Below are 22,250 nucleotides of genomic sequence, written 5' to 3'. Positions count from 1 at the left end.
TTTTACCAAACTCGGAATCGTCAAAATCGTAACAGTTACACGTCATATCCACGGAAAATTTCTGTAATCGAATTTAATTATACGCCGAGCTATAACGAATGAATTGTGCTGAAATTGGATTGGATTATTTCTGGATTACTTACTGCATCGCGTTCTTCGCCGTCCTGCATGGCGCACGGCTTACTTCTTTTTCTAAAAATACCTAACAGCTAGATTTCCTGGAGTCTAGATTAATTTTCAGAATTCTCTCAAACGTGAAGAAACGTAATCACCTTTCCAATTCCCTCATCTCCGCATCTCCCATTCACGGCTCTAAGTCATTCTCCAAGTTTTTCTAAGCATAACCTACGAGTATATTCGTAACTTACGTATGGAGTGCAATTAATAGCGAATACCAATCGGCAGCCCCCAGGCGTAGTACATGTGTAGTACGCATTCCGTGCAACAAGCCAGACTGTAATCAGTTTTACGATGGAAAATTACTCCGGTCTTTACAGATTTTTCGCCCCCAATATTACGCGGTACATTCTTCCTGGGAATACGGTCGTCAATCATTTTTCAAACAATTCCTTGTTACCGTCTTATCCACGGCCTGTGATACGATGGTAATAGTAGTGATGTAACGTAAGTATTATGTTCCATTTCTTTGAACAGTCCGGCCGACCTGCGTCTGTGTAAATTCCTTCGAGTCCCCGAGTGAGTTAGTCGAGGTAATGGGTCAACGATTGGAATTTATTTCTGCACCTCGACTCGAAGCTAGTCTGTAAAATGGCCATCGACTCAGCGTTCGTTTATTAAAGTACCGACAACCACCGAGGACGAAACATCGGGTTGAAGTCATTTGTCGAACAGAACGCCGCAGTCGATTAGATGTTGGGATTGCAGTATTGCGGTCGGATTGCATGTAAACGCAGCGCGCGTAAAAGTGCAGTTGAACGATTTTTTTCTACCCAAGTTTCGCTGCTCGCCAATCACCCTGCACTCGCATTCGCTGCAGCTATACGTAATCGCGCGTGATTGACAAAGGATCGAATTGCGCAATATGTAACCGGTTCGTTTGACCTCGGCCTATTTACAAATTGCTCGATTTCTCACCCGGCCTCGGTATCGATGCACCCCCTCCCCGAACCCGGAACTCGCTAATTCGGATCAGGGGTGGTATTACATACTTTTAAACCCGAAATGTCCCACCCTCATCCCCAGCGGCATCGTGGCCGACACGTGCCCACTGTTATCCACCACGTACTACTGAATGGCCTTAAAACGTATTTACCTTGTAAGTAGGTATCTTCTTCTGAGGCCTCGCCCGGAGAAACCCCTGCACGGACTATCGGTAACCTCTCTCCCACTCGCTTTCTCTCGCCGAGAGACCTTAGAAGAAGGTTTCACTTTGCTGCTGTTCTGTCGCGTTTTCCTCGTTTCGTTTTTATACATTCCTTTTTTTTTTTTGTCTTTTATTTATTCTATTTCAAACCGCGAAACGTTTCCGGGTTACAAAACGAGATCCGTTACTCGCCGATCCCTGCCCCCGTCCCCCACCCCGAAGATTCTTGATCAACCAATACCGTCGATCACCGCCACGCAGCGCCGAAGTTTTGCTGGAATTAATCCGGGGGTTGTAGTCATTGTGTCCGCGAGCTTAACGGCTTCTGTTTCTCGACTGAAGCGACCATACCGTTAACGGTTCGTTCGAGCTTACCGCCAAAACGCAAAGGTAGAATTGTCCCTCGGGTTCGACAGAGCCCATTACCCTTCGCCCTTCCAGTTGTAGGATAGCCACTGCAGAAGCGTAACGCATCCTCGTGACATTTTGGAGCGACCAATTCTGCACTAGAACTGAGGCAACGTGATGTAGGTATAACATTTCCCTACGGTATGTCGTGATGTGGCAGCATAAGGCTTATGGTCCGCAGGGGTGAAAGTGTCTATTGCTTTTAATTGGCACTTTTGCGGAGTGCTCACGGCGGCGAGACGCTCGGTTTCGAGCCATGCCTCGTACGGTACCGACTGGTTTCCATTCCACAGAACCAAAGCCGTCTACTTGACGACGCGGTCTCACCGAATAAATGATCGCTCGTTTTCTTGATGCTACAATGGCAGTGCCTTCTTCAGAGGAACGAAGCACCGCGCTAAGGACGCGTCAAGGGCGCTCAGGAAACGGCGAAAAGAGGAGGGCTGTGGGACCGGCGGTGGCGATGCCGGGCGAGGGCCCAAAATCTCACCTAACTTATACCGCTGGTACTAAGGAACTGTAATTAACGTATTTAGAGCCCCCTACGGAGGAGGCGACGAGTTACGGCGGGGCGGTAACTTTAAGTAATGAGTCGTCACTCACCCACCCTTCTTGCCTCGTGTCATATGTTTCTCAGACATCCGCTTCTTCCCAATGTAGATCCTACCGGCATCATAGAAACAACACTTTCATCCCCTTGTTGATTTTGTGACTTTCTTTAGAATGGGACGGAGTTTGACGTGTAAACTTACTGAAAAAAATTATTTTTTTTTTCGAGACTCAAGATGCAGAGAAATGTTGCAACGCAATAGCTGTGAAAATAATTTTTCGTTTTTATTCAATAAAGCGCAAGTTTTATTCAGTTGTCGTTCAACTCTGATTTTGAAATTAGTCGACAAAGAATCATAGAAAAAAAAAATGATTGACAATCGAATAAAACGCTGAATAGAAAATAGAAGTGATGCGAATGAAAAATGGATCCGTGGGCTACTATGAAATTCGTAAATTATAATTCAATTGAAGAGCTGCGCGTTTTTCAGATTTCTTTCACCTACCGTTCTTTTCTGGATTATTCTAAACACCTGTCTACGACATCCAGTCGCGTACAGTTTATTTTGCAAATTATTTGATCAGGCTTTCAAAACAATTCGCATGGCATGTGTATCAAAGAGACTGCTTGTTCGTTTATAAACTCAATAAAATAATACCTACACCGGGAGAGAGGATTGTTTAGATCAACATCACGGTTTCCTTATGGATGGGGAAAAAACAATTTTTATTTTGTGTTTATCGTAATCAAATATTTACTGGAAAAAAAGAAAATTTCTTACGACCTCCCGCAAAGAAACTGTTATTTCAAACAAACCTTTTTCTCAGTGTTTACCTTTACAAACGTTTAATATAAAATTGAATTTTACAGTCAAGTGTATGTATGCATACGATTGCCAAAGTGTTTAAAAAAAATCTTTTCAAATAACGCTGTGATATCCAAGAGGAAAGAAGGAAAATAATTAAAAAAAAAAAAACTGAAAGGCAGATAGCCGTTAATTACTTTCAAGAATGGTTTCTTTGAGGAAAAAATGGTTATATACGAAAAGAATTTTGGTATCAATTTTTGTTTTATCGACTGTCCATAATTACAATAAAATTTCCGAATTTGGGAATAATGGAGGTACTGTAATAGCCAGTCCTTTAATAATAGGAGTTCATACAATTTCTATACGAATTATTATAATCTTAATAAACAAAAGTAGGCACTGTACGTTTAGAAACAATATTATTCACTGTCGGAAAATTGCAAATGTTAAAACGTGATGGGGTGATAAATAATAAAGTTATCAGAAATTATTTTGAAAGTAAGTACTGCGAATAAAATAAGGTGTAAGAAATTTATGAAACTTTAGTATTCGCGATAAGTCGCGTATTAAATTGAAGAATTCTAAGAGACCATAAGAAAAATTGCCGCATGTTTCTGAACTGTTCCAATTTTAGCCGACGACCAGACCCGCCACTGCATTATTTTGCGCCAATTTAAGTTTTACGTCCATGATCTCGCACGTGTGAGGTGCAAAATGAGTTTTTCCCACGCTCTATATTTTGTTGCAGTATGCATGCCAAATTTTAGTCTCCGCCTTTTGGAAGAAAAGCATACAAGTATCAATCGAATATAGAAGTAATTTGCAAATATGTACTACTTGCAATACCGTAGATCGATTACCGGTTTTTTTTAATACAAAACACATTTTTTCAGATTTTCATGTATTGGATTCGTTGGTTTTTAAATCTTAAACTACGATACTATTTTGATTATTTATATGTGGAAAATATCTGATGACCTGGTGGAGATAGACTTAGAAACAGAGGTTCAGCTAGGCCTTGTTAGAGAGCCTTCAAGTTTCGACGTGCAGGTCGCAAAATTCGTCGATTTGGTTTATGTATGCCTAGTATATCATAGCAGTCGTAATTCAACGTTACTCAGAACACTACGTGACTCCCATTTTTCGTATAGTGGTTTACAAGAATTGCAATGCATTTACATCGAATGTACAAGGTTTTATTTCGCTCTTTCTAAAGCACTGTACTAATTTTCGTCCTTCAAATCCATTACAAAATTTAATATAATGATTTGCAAAAACTGAAATTTTTTTGTTATTAAAATCCAATATTCTTGCGGGTCATTGCAGAAAAAGATATTAACTCTACATTTTGACCGTCATGTCAGTATGCAACTTTCTATAATTCGATTATCCCTAAATTCGTACATATTATTATAATTGTGGACGAAGAATAAAGCAAACGATAATACAAAAATTCTCTCCGTGCAGGCATCGTCGTATTACCGAATAAATTTTCATAAAATTACTCACGGTTTATGAAATATTCAGGAAAACCGTAGCAGGTTAATAACGTGCTAATACTCGTCAAAGTGACTCGATCTTTGAACCTCAGGCATGAAGAGCCCTCGAATCAGCGATGGGTTATGCCAAAATTCAAAACAACCCCTTACAGAAGCGTAGCGGCCGCCTATCTCGAGTATCGAAATATGCGTCCTGGGCTCGATTCATTCAACCGTGAACTGGTGTTGGGTTGACAACGGATTAGCACCACTTGTGCGCGGTGCGTCAAAGTGCCGAGCCGAGCCCTTCTCTCTGACTATCGACAAGCCGAGGGTATAAGTGTAAGTAAGACACTTTTCCCGCCGACTGTACGCTCCCTACAGTTTGCCTTCGCCTTCGCTTCCATGCTGCGTGACACTTACCGGGTCTTATACCAAGTGCCACAGAGTTTGTTGTATCCACGGTAAAAGTTTTTACTCTCTATCAGATTTTCTATTCCACTCAAGTTTACCGATTTATCCTCAGTTCGCAATTTTTCATCGTATACCATATCGCAGGAGCGTAAAATGTTGAATTGAAATTGATTCATCAGCTGCTTGATAGGTGTTTTTACCAATTTATTATTCTCTTCAAGCTCGTGAGATTCTTCGGACAGATGCGTGTTTTTTGTTCCAGCGAAAGTCGGACGCCAGACGACAGGTTGAAAAAATATTATACCTGTCGCAACCGAGGCTCTTCCGCAGTTGACGGTGCCTGCTATTCGTATCTGTAAGCCTAAGGACACGCAGGAATGCACCCTGATTGTCCGGAGACTGTTACCCGATCCACGATTCACCCATTAAATCATTTAAAAATAAGACTTAACCTCGTTTTCACGTCACATTCGGGGTATACTTGCAGCATTAACGACTGCAGCCAGTCATGTATGCCTTATCTCCAATGGTAATTGCACTGCTTCAACGCGTATGGTATACGAGCACTAGATTTACGAACGGCTCGCAACACGGTGCATTTATTTATTACTGGTTTCAAAAGGTTTCGAGTTGACGACAATAACCCGTAGACGCGATCCTGGCAATTTAAGGATCAGTAGTTTTAAGTGTTTTTCTGGGTCTGCACCTCGCGTGTAAGTCACACGAGCACGGACAGTTGACGATTTGCAGCCCAGACCAATTCCAAGGAAAGGAAGAAAGTTGCTCCCCCTCTGAACTTGGCAAAGGGGCGTCTTTGCCACGCGCCTGTAAATCATTATCAATTTGTGACAACTCGGGACTTGGAATCATTTAATCTTACGAACGGTACCAAAAGATTTGAAAGAAATTTGAAGAAACACACCGGACTTATTCGCATTTATTGAATTTGAACATTGCAGTTTATCGATCTTATCGACCGAACTGTATCACAGACCCTCCAATTACTAACTTACTTGAAGATAAATACAATCTTTGAGTATGTTTAGAATTTTAGAGTATAAATTTTAAAAACCTCAGCGGACACGAACTTTATGGCGGCAACATCTGTGTCAAGAGACAGGTGTATGTATTTTTAACGAGAAAAAACAAGACCCGCCCATGCGGCCTGCCTGCGGTCTATAAGTGCAAATACACGTCTCACTTATTCTCCCATCCAAAAATAACAATTATGACATCAGGCGCCATCGGCGTTAGTATAGGTCAGTTGAGACATTCCGAAGTATTTGCGTAATAAATATTGTGTTTTGACTGAAAAAATTAATGGTTCCTGTCTCGTACGCCACGATTCCGTTACAGGATTGTAGCGCATAGACTACCAGGTGTGCCCAACTCTGTTGGCGAAATGTGCGTACCGAGAACCGAGGGAGATGAAAGAAATTTGCCAATTCCAAACGATGCTCCGTCTACAAATACCTACCGTTTCTTTGAACATCACATTTCATCATTATCTCCATGACTTTGATCGAGTTTTCTTTTCTCAAAACCCATCCGTCAAGAAGTCGCTCTAGGGAAACGAGAATATTTTAACTTCGGTAAGTACGTACTTGCTTTATAAACGAATCATCGGTTCAATGAAAGCGCAAAATAACAAGTAACTCCTTCGGGCGAACGAAGCTTTTCTGAGTATGGTGTGGTGTTTTACAACACCGGGCGGCGGTAGTGATCAAACGTGTAATTGACGCAAGCGACGACAAATTGCACCGGCTTGAAGTTAATGACTGGTAGAAGTGACGTAACGATCCAACGTGAGAGCAGGACAGCTTGTGCTGCTGCTGCTACCGCTGTTGGGTGTTGAGTCTTGAGTGTTGAGTGTTGCTGCTTCTCCGCCGTTCCCCATTATCCATCTTGATAAACGATCGCGCCTAGTCGCTAGTTTTGAGAAACACAACTCGGTAGAAGTCGGCAACTCCGAGGAGTCCGAGGTCCGTAGCAGCGGTGACTCAATCCAGCCTCCAGCCTCCAGCCCGCACCTTCTGCATTTATTTTCATTCGCATTCGGTCAGAGACTCTCTGATCTCATCTTGCAGTCGGGGATCCGCGCCTGTAGCCTTGTTTTGAACATCTAGTACCTACCTACCTTATACCTACCTACCTACCTACCTACCTACCTCGGCTTCGGTGGGTGGCCCCAGCCGCTATAAATACCTTCCGAGTTATACATAGACGTATAATAGACGGACTAGCTGGGTGGACAGGTTGAGAAATGCACGACACATCCGACCGCGTTGTGCTCATTGTGCCTAGCGTCCGCTCCTCGCCTCTCAGCCTTCTCCGAGAGATAATTGGACGACACAGAGCATGAAAGTCACAACAGCCTCCAGACGCGTCAAACGCCGTTTTACACGGACGGGCACCCGGGCATATCTCTTCTCTTGAACGAGACGCGGACTAATTTTCAAACTAAGAACAATCTCCGAGACGCGACTGGAGGATTCCACGGTGATCTTCTTTTTACTCTTTCTTCTCGTTTTTCTTTTTCTACGAAACATGTTTCGTCTTTTCCCGCATATCTTTCGTTTCTCGAAACTATGCATAGTCGCACGGATGTGTGTCTGAGAAATATTCCCAGTGACGGTTCATCCTATGATGGAGTAGGTGAAATTTGGTAACCCAGTAGATTTTTCATACGAATTGACTATTAACTGCAGCAGCTTGAGAGAAATGAGACTTTTTTTGACGTAACCAGTGGAATGGGTGTCCTCACTCTCGTGAATTACATATTGATACGCCGAATTTCAATTTGCATTTGAAAGCGTCTCGTAATGTTCAACGTAAACATAAATCACTCGGCACTTCTAACTCTCATAGAGCTATGACGCGCTTTGAAATCTTCAAGCTACCCGAAACTCATTAAAAACATTGACGCGAATCGTATGGTTGTCACAAAGACCCTCTCGCATGACTTCGATACTCTTGATCGCTAATCATACACGAGCGAGTGATCTTACGGAGAGCGACGATTTTCACAGAAAACGTTGTCGTTTCATTTTCGAGTTAAGATTCAAAACGGGCAAACGTACTAGCTTCAAATTGGGTAAAGCGATAATAGTAACGATATAATAATAATGGTAACGATATGGAGTTAAATTTCGATTCACCCGCCCTACAAGTGTACGAGTTCTGTTCAAGTACGAATATCACGTTACGTTGAAAGAGATTTGTATATCTTCAACGAGTTTCGTAGACATTCATGGTAGCTACCAGTAACTGATAAAAATGAATGAAAATCTAAATTTTCATAATACTCGATCATAATATCGAAAGCGTAACAATTTGTTTTCGCGTAAATTACTGATTCACATGGTGCCATACCTCCATAGATTGATTGTACTCTTTACTACCTTATTCTCATTTATTATACATTAAATTTTTGTTTATTTTGCCAGAATTCTGATTATTTCACCTATTTATGTAGTCTAGTAGGTAGTAAATCATGAAAAAGTTTGTTTACACGTTACAACATGCACCCTGCATAATAATCAAACCCTTAGACGCAGGGACGCAGAGAATTAAAAACATTATACCTACATTACAAGGTGAGCCAGGTGTTCGCCGTCCTGCGACTCTCCCATCCTCTCTAGGTGACAGGCGGAGCCGACCTGTCTGGCTGCGTCGGCGCCAGGGATGGCTGAGGGGGTCGACACCGGTGAATTGGGGCGGTAGCGTGAAAAAAGTTGAGAAAAATAAAAGAGGCAGAGGGTTAAAAAATGGGTCAGACGCGAAAATGCGTGTACGGGAGGACGAGGCGCCCCCTCGTCGGATCTACCCCTGCCCCGGTATGCCGGAAAAAAATTAACGAACGAAGGGATGGACGGACGGAGAGACGCGTACGTCGGTGTATAAGAGCGTAGGTGCAACGCCCGCGTTGTATATGGATACAGACGCGCAGGTGGGGCTGAGAGGAGAGGAGAGGAGAGGAGAAGGAGCAGGAGCGCCAGGGGCGAAGGGGGTAAGGGATTCGCCAAGGGCCGGGGAAAGGAGGCCGAGTTTCACTCGGTGGCGAATGAGGGCACTGAGGACCAGAGGGTGAGGCCAGACAGGGGCTATTGATCCACACCGGTGCCTCCCCAACCCACGTTAGTGGGATAGGCTCGGTTTCAACGACCGACCCACAGAGATCGCGCGGGTGTGCAGAGAGCGAGAGAGAGAGAGAGAGAGAGAGAGAGAGGGAGAGCCCTTCTCTCCGGTGACATCGCACACCTTGCAATACGTACCGTACCTGCAGCAGCCCGTTCGCCGTTGCAGGCGGGGGCGGATCGCGCGAAAGGACGCGAATATTGCCCTGCGACGAGCCTCTAGCCGAGTTCAATCAACGCCGCCTCATCCTGCGACGCCTCACGCATGCAGCTATTGGCGCCCACCTATGGAACCCGTGCTTTCACGTGCGTCAACTTCCTCGCTCGCTTTATCACTGCACCGGATCTCGGAGTCCGATGCGGCGTAACAAGCCACAGCGAATTCGCGCGCGAATATCGAGCGCGAACGCGCTCTCTAGGCTTTGCAGCCCCTGCGTTACGGCCGGTTCGACGTCCTGTCGGCATGCGATAATAGTCTCAGCCCCTCCTCAGCCTCTGCAGCTAACTTCAGGACCAACTGCCGCGCGTGGTTATTAATTTTTCCTTGAATTTTTTACAATTTTAATGCGACTCGCTGCGCTGCGCCCTCGTGTTGGTATACGGTTTACGTGCAGGGGTAGTTACTGCACCGTACTGCCGTTATTTATATGCGACGCGCATAGGTGCAGGGTTAGGTGCGGACCGCTGCAGTTACCTCGAGCTTAAGAAGTCGGAGAAAAGTGGTCCCCTTGCGAGGATGCAGTTTCGTATATTATCCTGTGTAAGGTGAAATTTAAGCATTTCTGAATGCATCGTTGGGCGTGTGTTTCGTACGTGTGTCAGAGTCGTTTCGCGCGCCGGGGCAACTTGCCGAGGATTCGTTTCGAGGTATATCCATTTTCGGTGTCTGCATTGTAATGCCGCAAATTGGGGGTATTACGGAGATTTATAAAGAGAGAATTTTCTACCCTTTTATTCAATACCTACGGCGGATTTAGCCTGAACACGCAGCCGGGAAGTAGATTGTATTTTCAAGTGAAAACAACCGGCAGCAGGCCTGCTTTCAAACACCCTCGGTAACGCTGAATTTCACGGGAACTGGGCAAAGCCGCTGTCTTTAATTTATTCAAACGCCAACGAACCAGCCAACCGACCTGCAAGCCTGCGGACGGGTTGCAAGACCCCGTTAGGGATTTTCGCGAGGCTGCTAAGCGCACTCGATCAGCATTTATTTCCGAGATCGCGCGGTGTGATTGATTCGTTTTTTATTGAACTCTTCTCGATAAATCCGCTGGGAGTCCGCCGAAATCATGTATCCGCAGTCGATCGTCGCTAGGGCATTGCGAACGGGGAGATGTTTGTTCGGGCAAATGAAGTTTTTTATTTAACTCGGCCAAACGTCGACGGAACGGCTGTTCTCTTTAATTCTCTCTCCCTCTCTCCGTCTCTAAATACGCTGTACTGTTTCATTCTCTCTTTTTTTTTTTTAATGAAAACTTGTACAATTCAATATTGCCCAAATGTGAATTGAATTACGCGATTCGTTCCATGTACGAATTATGAAAATCTCTACTTGGAGCGAATGATTTTTCGTCCAACTGTGAATCTGTTTTTTCCTGCGCGCATTTTCTCATCTGAGACTCGGCGATTTCGTTATTCTAGAGCGTGGGGTGGTGCAGGACCAGGCTTGATTATACATTCTCCACTCGAGAGCCACCCTCGGGATGATGACGGTACTTGGCACCTTTCGCAACAGAATTATACTTGTTTACGAACCATTTCGTGACTCTAGCTTAGAGCTGCACAGCAGCCATCGAGTTAATAATAGACGCGACGGGGATCAAAAAAGATGCCGCGGGAATTCAGGTCGTTTCCTATTATTCCCGACAACTTCAAACGGCGTTTATAACAGAGTTTCTTGGAATCAAGGATGACGTAAATTATAGCAGCATGATCTTATCCGCTGCTTGACAAACCCGCCGCACGAGGCTCGCCGTGGTTGCGAAATTTTCACTCTCCTCGCCGCGTGTAATATACGCGTTAATTATACCAGATGCGAATTCCGGGCCACTTTCACCGCCACCGCGTGCAACCCAATCTGCTCACGATAAATATCATTACCAACGTCGAGTGCTATTCCCTCTACTAATCTATGCGCACCGACAATGCTATAAATGCTGGCCAAAATTCACGTCTCGTTGTTGCATTTCTGGTGAAAAGCGGTTCTGAAAATATAGTAGATATTCGATTCAAAAATATCCACTGGAATCAAGTTTAACTTTGCGTCGTGGAAAGAATATCGGCAGTAATTAACATATCCAGAAAATGATCGGAGGTGATTCATCGTATCTGAAAACGATGAGACCCGGTGAAAACTCGTCTTTCCATTTTCAGCGTGGCTACGATAAAGTTTCTCCTTTTCTGGAAAACCGAAGTGGGGGGAATTAATAAAGAACCGAAGAAAGTAAGGAAGAGGAACTTATCCAAATGGAATAAACGCAGACCGCATAAAGTCCCAGATTCTTCTTGTTGAACCATAGCCAAAAAGAAGTTCATGGAAAACGGCCCGACGCATAAGAACTCTGAGCTCCGAGGACTGTTTGCGATTTAACAAAAAACAATTCTCGTTCGTCAGCCTTACGATCGCCCTACGATTCCTCGCCTCATTCGGCTGTTAGCGACATTTCCACAAACGTTAAAAAGACGTTTCATATATTCTCGATAGTTGCCCGCGATCAGTCGCTTGGTTTAGGAGAAATTGTAATCAGTTTTTACGTTTATAGATGATGCTATAACGTACAGATGCTACATCGTTGCTGTTATCACTGTTTGAAATTGTTCGTCTCTCTATGTATGGGGCATTCCATGACATCTCGATCAAGATTCTACGTCGATGTCTCAGATTGGCTTTATAATTTTTGATATAAAAATACATGACGAAAAATATAAAATGTACATAAAAACTCATTATAATGTAGACCGAAAAATATCTATCGAAGAAGATATTATAACGAGCCTTCATATTTTTTCTTTCGTCAAAAATGCAATCCAATAATGATAATTTTTGTTTCTTTTTTTTAATTTTTCTTATTTATCTTTTGTAGCTATGAAATCTCCATCTTCTAATAGGTGTCGAAAACTTTGTTGTATTTTATAAGATTCAACTGAATTTATTCAGATTTTAGAATGTGGTTTTTTCCAGTTTTTAAATCATGCTGCATTTTTCGTCATGTACTTTAATACAAAAAATTACAAGGCCAATCTCAGACATCCGGGTAGAAACTTGTTCGCGATGTCATGGAATGCCCCATGTATATATATGAAGTTTTGATCGTTGAGAAAAGTTCCGACGTCTAAGTTACAACTGAAAATAAATAGCAATCTGACAAAGTAGCCCCTAAATTCTGTGAAACAATTTCACTGAATATAATCCTTGTCCGGCCGGCGCGCAGCGCTTCCTTTTTCTTTCTTTCTCTCTCACTCACACTGGTAATAAGGTAATAAATATCATTCATTCATTCTCTGTCTCTCACTCACTCTACCCCTCTTCCTTCGGCAAAGGAACCTAGTTCACGACTCCATTTTATTATACATGAAAATATTTCCTCATCCACTTCCGGACGATATATACATGAGTGGAGTATAATGCTTGTCAAGGACGATACTTCTCTCTCTCTCTCTCTCTCTCACTCTCTCTCTCTCTCTCTCTTCATCTCTCTCTGCCTTGAGTCTGTCGACGGCAAAGCCACGGAATCGCGTCACGCGATGGAATTTTAACCCCTCCTTTTGCTGCACCATTTCCCAGGGTTTGCAGAAGCGGCGTGAACTTGACGTCAACTGTACAAACCAATTAATACCCTCGACCGAAATCGGTGGAGATACGGGGTCGTTCACGTTGGCTCATGATCAACAGATGTAACGACGCGGAAGCGGAACCCGCGGTATCGCGCCGATGTTATAAGGTGCGCGTCAGTTTATCGCCCGATAATCTCATATCGCGACGGATAATGGTGCGTCGGGTAATCTCGATAAACGATAACTGCGTAGCAAAAATATTGCGTATCGCACGTGTGTCGCCAAGATACGAAATATCAAACGGCGATTGCATCATGGAAGCCAAGTGCCAATGGACACCAATCAATTATTCTTCATATCTGTTTATTGTTGTTCATTGACTCTGCCGGCTATCGCGTTTGCAAACGCGAACGTGAAATTCACCCATCCCTGGTTTCGAACTTACACAGTGGTAGTAGAAGAACGACGTTTTTACTTTCTCTAATTTTAATCCATTGAAAAAATTTTCTATACGCAACACAATTCTGCGCCATTTCCACGCTTGGCGTCGATAATTAATCACCGCTTGACGACTATTCAATTTGATCATACTGATCATAATCTCGTGATTCGGGACCCAGCGTCGTTGGTCGACATTCGCCAATCGATCAATCCTATCGGTAGTTTTGAGCGAACAGACGGATGATTGCCGGTTGTCCACGTATTATTATAATTTACAAACAAATTGCGCGTCGCCAGTGTTATGAGTTTCAATTTTCCGTCGCACGTGTCACCCGGAAGCATTGGTGAAATCGTGCGCGTATCCTCCAATGCCGGGGAGAACGACGATCATTAATAATTATGATACTCCTCAATCATACCGCGAGGCGATCGTTATTGAGCCTTCGAATCACGTGACCGAATTATCTATCGAACCTAATTTCTGACCAACTCTTTGCTTCCGCAAAATAATTAATCAATTTCCTTGATTATGTTTCAGATTCACAGTCAAACAGCCGCTAGCCTGCTCCTGCCACAAGTAAGTAGCACTCTTCGCTTTTGGTTAAACCACCTTACGTGAAATAAATCCATCATATCAGCTGATTTCCATCTATGAACCCTTGAATTCAGCTTTGCAATATGCTGCTTCGAGCACAATACGTGCGGATCACCTCGAACCGTTTAGCACAGAAACGAAAAGTAAATAATTGTTGACGTATTTTGGAGAGAATTGATGGGTGATCAGCCTGTTGCCTGGAAGCTGATTTACCTAACTTCACTTTCTTACGCAACATACACATACAACGCTTGAAAGAACCCTCGAGGGTTGGAATTTTACTGGAAAAGTTGGTAAGTACCTACCTACCGACACTGCGTAACAATCCTACGGCAATTTGACGAGAGCGTGATTCTGCGAATTCCGGTCGATCGATCTCTCGTTTTCTCGGGGACGCATTTTGGCGCGTCGAAAGCACGTGGTGCTGAATGCTGAGAACTCTCTCTCTCTCTCTCTCTCTCTCTCTCTCTCTCTCTCGCTCTCTCTCTCGATGCCGGGGTCTCGTTTCGGTGAAATTCAAGATTTTGCAGACAGCTTTTGAAGAGAGAGGTCATTCAGAGTCCAGGGCCAGACAAATTTTTTTCCCATAAAAATGGAAGAGGGGTGATGGACGCAAAGAGAGCAGGCAACTTTGCAAGCATAAACGAGGACGAGACGCGCGGCCACCCTGCTCGCCTATATAATCAAGAAACGATCGAGGGCTTTGCGAAGATCTCCTTAGCGATCCACAAGGGTCTGGGCGTGAATCCAGTCGGGGTCGCAGTAAAGGAAGTCGGCCGCGGACTCCTTCCGGCCCTTCTTCCACACCCGTCGCCCGACACCCATAACGCCTGACTCCGTTAAGACGATCGTAAATAGATGCGTCCAGAGGGGGTCGTCCCGTCGCGTCTCAATTTTCGCATCGTTTTACCTCTGAAAGGCCAATTTTCCCGATTACACCCGCGTAATACCGGAGGGAGAGGAAAAGGCCTGACCCCTATCTATTCGGCGAAACATTCCAACGTCTGGCTGAACGGAATTAATTTCAACAATAAAAGTTAACGGTCAACGTTACGAGGTGGGGCTTGTTATATCTACCGCTCGCGCTGCGGATAACCAGCGAAAATTCGAAACCCACCGGAGAGCTGTCGCATCTTAAACTGCCTGGCAGTTAGACCAAATTTCAAACCAAGATTCTTCAACTTTTCCATATGCAATATCTCCATTTGTTTTGTCGGGATTTGACACCCTGCTACTAGGAAACATGGGCGAATCTTCTACCTATACACCTACCCCCGGAAAGAATTCCGTGGAATATTGAACCACCGCGCGGTATTGGTCATATGGGTAATCTTGGTTGGGTGTTTTAGTGGCTGGGTCAGGGGTATTTAGTTTATGCCCGAAGCCAGGGACAAAGCTGGTCCCTCGAGTACCCGTGAGAAGAAAAAAAATTGATATGCACCTATATCTATGTAGACGCGGTTTGATTCCGACGAGAGAGAATAGAGAAAAGGCATCTACGGCTATTACCGTTTAGTTATCATTACTTATTTCGGTCCTGATCCCTGGCGTAAGGTTGGCAATGGTATGGATACAGAAAACCGATTTCTCCAAATATCAGATAACTTGACATGTATGTGAGAATAGCAGGGTTCTAAGGAAGGGAAAAAACGACGAGGAAGAAAGATAAAATAGAGAGAAAAAAAAATCGAAAATGGGCACTTGAGCTCCGAGCATTACCATTTAGATTGTAGTCGATAGCCGGCGTGCCCTCTCTCCGCCAAACCAATATAAGGGCCATCCTAAGCGACGAATTGAAACCTCTCTTAAACTTGATCAACACAGTTTTCCCCAATCACAGATCAGAGGATACGAAGAATTTTTATTTCGTAGCTTTTCAAACTTTCGATTCTTATACGTTAGATATGGAAATTTTTCAAGGTTCAACATAAGGAAAGAATTCCGTATCACCATCGACGTCACTGCATCTGTGAAAATATCTTCGAATTCGGGTCATATCTTGACTTGATAGAGAAAAGAAACACTAGTCAACTGGGATGCGAAATAAACGTCAAAGCCATCACTAACGTCGGTGCCTAACGGCCTTATATTCCGTTTCGTATTATAGCACATGGCACACCACGTGGCTCCTGGTTATTTATTTATTTATCACCGCTATTCGGTGCGTGTCCCTTCCCAATTTTCCGGAACTCCGTCTTGAATCGATAACAACCAGACCGTTGTTCTCTCTCTCTCTCTCTCTCTCTCTCTCTCTTTCTCTGCCCCCCTCCTCCTTCCCCCCATTGCCCGCCCCCACAACCGCCACAGCCATGATGAACACATCAAAATTGGATTTTGTGACCAGGGGTACGGTTCTAAATAATGCACGAGCCGCCCGGGTGTCCGAAATAATTCATCCCCGCGGAAAGCACTCCGGAAGTAGCGGATATTTACACGACGCGGAGCGTTTTCGCATCTTCCGCCTCGGTACCACCGCAGTATTCACTTCACGCACGCGTTTCTCGTTTGTAACGCATATTTATTTCTCTGCAACATCACATGCCGCTGAAGATATTCCACCGCTAAAAACCTCTCTAAATGATCTGTGCATCGTACACGGGAACTGGGTGACGAATGACGGATAAAAGATAATAAAAGTAAATATCCGAATGTGAATTCAACGAAATGACGATCATAAGAAGGCAAATTTACTTTGGGAAAAAATTTAACTCTCACAACCGTAATATCGACGTCTCATTATCCGTTGGCTGCAATGCCGGAAACTCAGCGACATCCTCTAAAAGGACCTGCTCGCAGGATCGGGAAAGTAGCCTGGGCAGTATCAGCAGCCATTCGAGCCGCAACGTGTAACGATTCCCTTGTAAAATCCGCACGAGGTTCCAACGTGTTGCTGCATGTCGGAGGTATGTGTCTAAGTACGGTATAAAATGCACCAAGGATATGTGCACCGAGGCATGGTAGAGTTACTCCAACGTAGCACGTAACCGCGTAATGGGATGCACCCCAGCTGTAGCCCCGTTTCGGCCGGCTCTACGAGGATTCCTGAACGGCGGATCGGGTTGGAAAAAGGTCCGATACGTGTCTGTCGGGTCTCAATCCAATAACCATTTAACACCGTTACATACCCGGTACGACGACCGAGTTGCATCCTTACTTTATACCCATCGTACGTAGAGCGCAGCTACCAACCCCCGTCTTTTCTGGCGGGGAGATATGCCGCGTCGTCTCGAGGCCCGGGATACTCAAATTAACACTCCTCAACCCCTGAACGAGAGGAGCTGCTGGTAGAATGCTATGCCAAAGAATAATGAGACGCTAAGTGGATTAAACGAGTTTGTTTAGACATCTTTCAGGATACGGGGGAACGCCCATTGGATTTATTTCGCATCCGCGTTCTTAATCGGATCCTCCACTTTCATTTTCTCTTATACGAAATCACACGTAAGGTGCCTGCTGCTGCTCGTCTCAATTACACTGACAATCTATTCGATACTTGTCTCATTTCTGCTATTTTACCATGGGAAAAAATTCAAGTCAATTTTCATTGCCAGCAAATCTTAACATTCTCCCAATTTATTCCGAACTACTATCTTACAATCAGCTACGAAACTTCGCACTTTTCGACGAACTGGTACTACATTACATTTCGTTACCATATCCTTTGGATCATGGAGTTTTTATCAGCCTCACTGGGAAAGAGTGAAGGATGAACAGCGATAAACATTTCGTATAGGTGTGTCCGTTACGTCTATTATAGGTAGATATATATGTATAACATGAAGCCAGAAAAGTTTCTGCGACTTGAATAAATTTTCAACGTTATTTACCTGGACGCGTTATTGCCGTCTGGTGAATTTATTTTCAAACGATTTGCAGCAACATCTCATTGCGTACGCTTCGTTATTTTTCTACAAACGCCCGCAGAAACTATCTGCGCCATTCAGGAATTTCGAACATGGAGTATACCGCCGCTGCTGGTTTTAACCTTCGTGAATGTTTCGTGCAGTAATCTAGCGAGAAATAATGAAATAAATACGCTACTTTTGTCAGACTCCAGACCGGCTTAATTACCGTTGAAAAATATCTTCGTTATACGTATTACCTGTTCCTGTATATGATACAACATAGGCAAAGAACACCTGTTTTTAATTCCTGCGTGCTTAACAAATAGGTTCGTATACTACAACTTTGTTGTACAGACTAAGTGGCAAGGAAAGTCTGCACAGAGTCGGTTAAATTAATACGTTAATCCGAGGCTGTAATTAGTACGGTGAAAAAGTTTAAGATACGTTGTTATTATCGGCATGAAATCGTTGACGTTCATGCTGTCGTTAACTAATTGAATTTACTGTGCGCTCACGCGGCGTGTAAATATTCCGTATCAGTTTGCATCGTTCGTTTACAATGTTCCCTGAATAGTCGTTTATATATTGAGAAACGTCCGGTTAGTGTAAATCAAACCGCGGACCCACCTCTTCCTCTCTCTCTCCCTGCGTTATCATTTTGCAAATTTATCGTTTAGCACATGCAATTATTTCGTTTCTTTAATCGTTTTCTTCCGAACGTTCTCTTTGTTGTCTACGTTTCATTCGCTCTTTGCTCTTCGTTGTCGAGCGACTAGCCAGCTCAGACGCATTTAGTGGTACAATAATTATTTTGAGTGCGCCCAGCAATTAATCTGTTTGGCCCTCCGGACTTCCCTCGTAAAATGTAGATAAAATTAATGAAATGGCTTTCTGCAGAGTAAAGAAAATAAGGCGGCTGTATGTGTACGTATACACGCAGCATCCCGGAGCCCTTAGGTATATCTACGATACAGAGTAATATGCAACGAGACGAGAGGAGGGGGAGAAATCGTAATGGAAATTGTAATACTCGGTGTGCCACGGCATCGAGATGCGCGAAATCATCCTCCGACGTTGAATAGAACGGCGTCGCCTCTTCTTCGCCCCTTTACGTAACATGCTCAAGCTGACAGTTGTTGTACGTTTCGTTGAACAAACATCACGCAGACCTGCGATAGAAATTGCCCGCTTGCAAATAAGCCGTATATGTATAATACCATGCACGTGTGTACCTGTACTGTAGGTATTGTAATAAAGAGATGTTTTTTCGCATGCTATTTGCGAACGAATCAGCACACAAACGTATATCTATAGGCTTCTGTATCTAAGGAGGTTATTGAAAACAAGAAGAGAGAAGAAAAAACATGTTTGGCCAATGTCAGCCCGATAAAAATATGTGTATTACACATACCTAGCTGTATGCGTAGAGAAGAGAGGCGGGCGGAACTGCAGCAGTTGTACAGGCGCCAGAAACTTTCGCATATTATCTCGGTGCGGGAAATCCAAGCTGATATAAATGCGGGTGGATAATATATATATTTGCACAGGTGATTCGGTTATTTAAAGAGTTTAACTTTCTATTTTTGGCATCGGCTTGTTTACCTCCTCGCGGTAGGTATTACACCGGCCTACGCGTTCACCGATGCATCACTGCCTCCAGAAGCGACCCGCTGCATAGCTGTTCAAGTATACAGATACGTGTATCCAACGTACGTGTGCACGTAGTTCGCGGCACTTATAATCCCGCCGAGTCGAGGACACGCGTCGGGAACGTTTATCGCGTGTATTGCAAATTCTACGCGTACCTAGTCGACGGAGAACGCAGCCAAGGACGCCGTCGCGGCGCCAACATCTTCGGTATAGGTAAACAGACGTGCGTATTTATGTGCATTTTCTATCCACCTACCTATGCAAATTTATCATACGTGCGAAAATTCATCTAAAGGCGATGGCCGGCAACAGTGAGACCCAGCCGGCCTCTGCGCATACATCTACATATTACAATATCGCGGATCTTTGAGGATACCGTGCAGTTATAATAATATCACCGCCGACGGCGGCGAGACGTCTAATTAAATTATGCGTTATTGTATTCTTAATGGAGCAACTTATATTACATAAATAAATTCATAACCCAATGTATTTTCCCTTTCGCGCAGGCCGCGGCTCCGACTCGCTTATTCCTTTCCACATCTCGTTAAAATACAAACGTATATGTACATCAGGCTTGTACGCGTAGACGCGGCAAAGGGGCGGCGGTGTCCAAGTTCCATACACGTATACGACGCGGAGAATTGTTCCGGAAAGCCTCTTCCTCAAAGAGTTCACCCCGAGCTTCGCTTCGTACATCTGATCGAATTAAACCCCCGGCGAAACTATACATCCAGTTTTAAACAATATAGGTATTCGCTTTCCCCAGGGCAGACTGCCGTCCCCCCGACATGCCTTCGTTTGATCTGGGTCTCTACCTCTGTCGACATTTCGACAAATTGTATTCCCGACTAGGCACTACTCCCGACAAACTATCCCGGAAAGGACTGACGGACACCTAAGCTCCTCTACTCGTCGGTACGGCTCGAGTCGACGAGTGTCAGGACACGGCACGGCAGCTAGTCCGTGCACCAGAAGCCAACCGAAAGCCTGAAAGCTCGCGAAGGGTTCCCGCTCCCGCCTAGGTACTCCTAAGCCTGGCAACACACTCGCATGCAAGGTTTATTTTATTAGGTACGCCGACCGTCGAATAGTTGCCGCGATTCTCCCCCTCGGCCCGTGCCTTCCCCGCGCCCTTGGGACCAATTAGGAGACATAAAAAATTAACGCCGACCTATTCCGGGGAAAGGTACTGCAGCGGTAGGTAGGCGCGTATGTACGTATGTACGTATGTATGTATGTATGTACATGCATATATACCTACGGTTCACTTTAGTCAATTGACTCTCGTGTTGGTAATCGGCCTTGCGGCTTCACTCAGGCGAGTGAGCCGTTATGGTAAGGCAGGGTGTACGCTGTATGGTGTAATATGGTGTACGACGTACGCACGTCATTTGTGCAGGACATTTGTGAAGTGACATGACCAGCGTTCTCGCATGCAACTTGATATACGACCACGGGATATTTGACTCAGGTTGCGCGCACGCCGTTCAGCTACAGCTGACGAGAGAAAAACTTCGTCCCTGATTTACTCCCACGCGCGGTTGATCGATGGACCAAATAATTATTTCACTCGGCTAGAATACATCGCCGCGGTGCGACGTGTCATCGATTTATTCGCTGTATATACGCTGGTTTTGCAAAATCAACAAAATTCCTCTCGCCTGCCGTTGAACGAATTTTTTGGGTAATCAGTTTCACCTAATTAGCGAAATTGCTTCGTTCGTCTAATCAGCAATATTTATTATCGATCGGGCCGCGATATACTCCTGTACAATCTCAACGTGGCGGTTAAATTCATTGGGGTGGACGGTGGGGAGGGTTGACGAAGATGTAGGGTCAATTACTTGCGTAAGATTCTTAGCAAAATTATTTTCCACCCGAGTTGGTTTAGCTTCGAGATGTAGAAAAGCCGCACCAGTCGCTTCTGCAAGATCGACCAAATGTCACGAACGACAAAAGTTATTCCCTCTAATTTTAATCGCCATCCAGGCCGTTTCGAAAGCCCAAGCCGAAGTTCAAAGCTCTCGACGTAGCTCGTTCGCCGGTCGCAAAGCCACGCGGAAGCTGCCGTTTCCCCTGTTTCTATTACACATTAATAAATTAGGGAAACGACGGTCGGGCCCTCACGTGCGGGTCATGCCGACTTTAGCGGTACATACTGGAAATAGGTAGGTCACGCCGCGGAACCGGTGTCTTTCGCATTTTCTACGGCAATAAAAAAAAGCTTGGATAAAGGAGGCACGAGGGTACCAAGATCTCGGGGTTACTACCCGAGACACTACGCGCCTAGCCGATGCTGACAATATTCTAACCCCTCTACTATAAAATGTTTTACAGCCGAAAGGGGATACCGCAAAAACATTGAACTCTGATGTGACCCGAGCATGCCGAGAATTCAATTAAAAACAACGGGCAAAGAGCTGATAGGGTTCCGGGACTTTTTCATCACATTTAAGAACTGAAGCTAGTCCGCCGGCCGGGCACCCGGCTTACGAATGTAGGTACGTGTGCTTTATGCGCGATCTAAAATAAAAGCTGCAGGCACGGCTCGCACGCTTGTGTTTATCGAAATGGTGGACGAGCAAAGGGAAATTAGACAGGCAGCTAATGAATATTGATGAAATCAAACGGCATTCTTTATTTATACGACGAATTGTTCCTGAAACATAAGCCCAAGGACATAACTTAAACTCGGAAAATTCATTCGTATTGTAAATATTTTATATTATTCGGATCATCGGTCATTCTCTCTGAACTTTCATTGCTCGCTATTCGTACGAGACGGAAGGTTGGTTAGGTTATACTATTATTGGCACGCGACTCC

General features: G+C 44.4%; 1 protein-coding gene across 1 annotated transcript in view; it reads left to right on the top strand.

Annotated features, from left to right (window-relative positions):
* LOC107223053 (3-phosphoinositide-dependent protein kinase 1) overlaps nt 1-22,250 on the top strand; it is a 329,093-nt gene that overhangs the window by 57,827 nt on the left and 249,016 nt on the right. Inside the window, exon 2 of the mRNA XM_046744443.1 lies at nt 13,872-13,910. Within this exon, the coding sequence (XP_046600399.1) occupies nt 13,872-13,910 (39 nt within the window). The remainder of the gene's footprint in view (nt 1-13,871; nt 13,911-22,250) is intronic.

Source organism: Neodiprion lecontei, chromosome 6, assembly GCF_021901455.1.
Source record: "Neodiprion lecontei isolate iyNeoLeco1 chromosome 6, iyNeoLeco1.1, whole genome shotgun sequence".
In the NCBI taxonomy this organism is placed as follows: Eukaryota; Metazoa; Arthropoda; class Insecta; order Hymenoptera; family Diprionidae; genus Neodiprion; species Neodiprion lecontei.
Note: the sequence above shows the minus strand (reverse complement) of the source record. Positions and strands in the feature narration are given on the sequence as shown.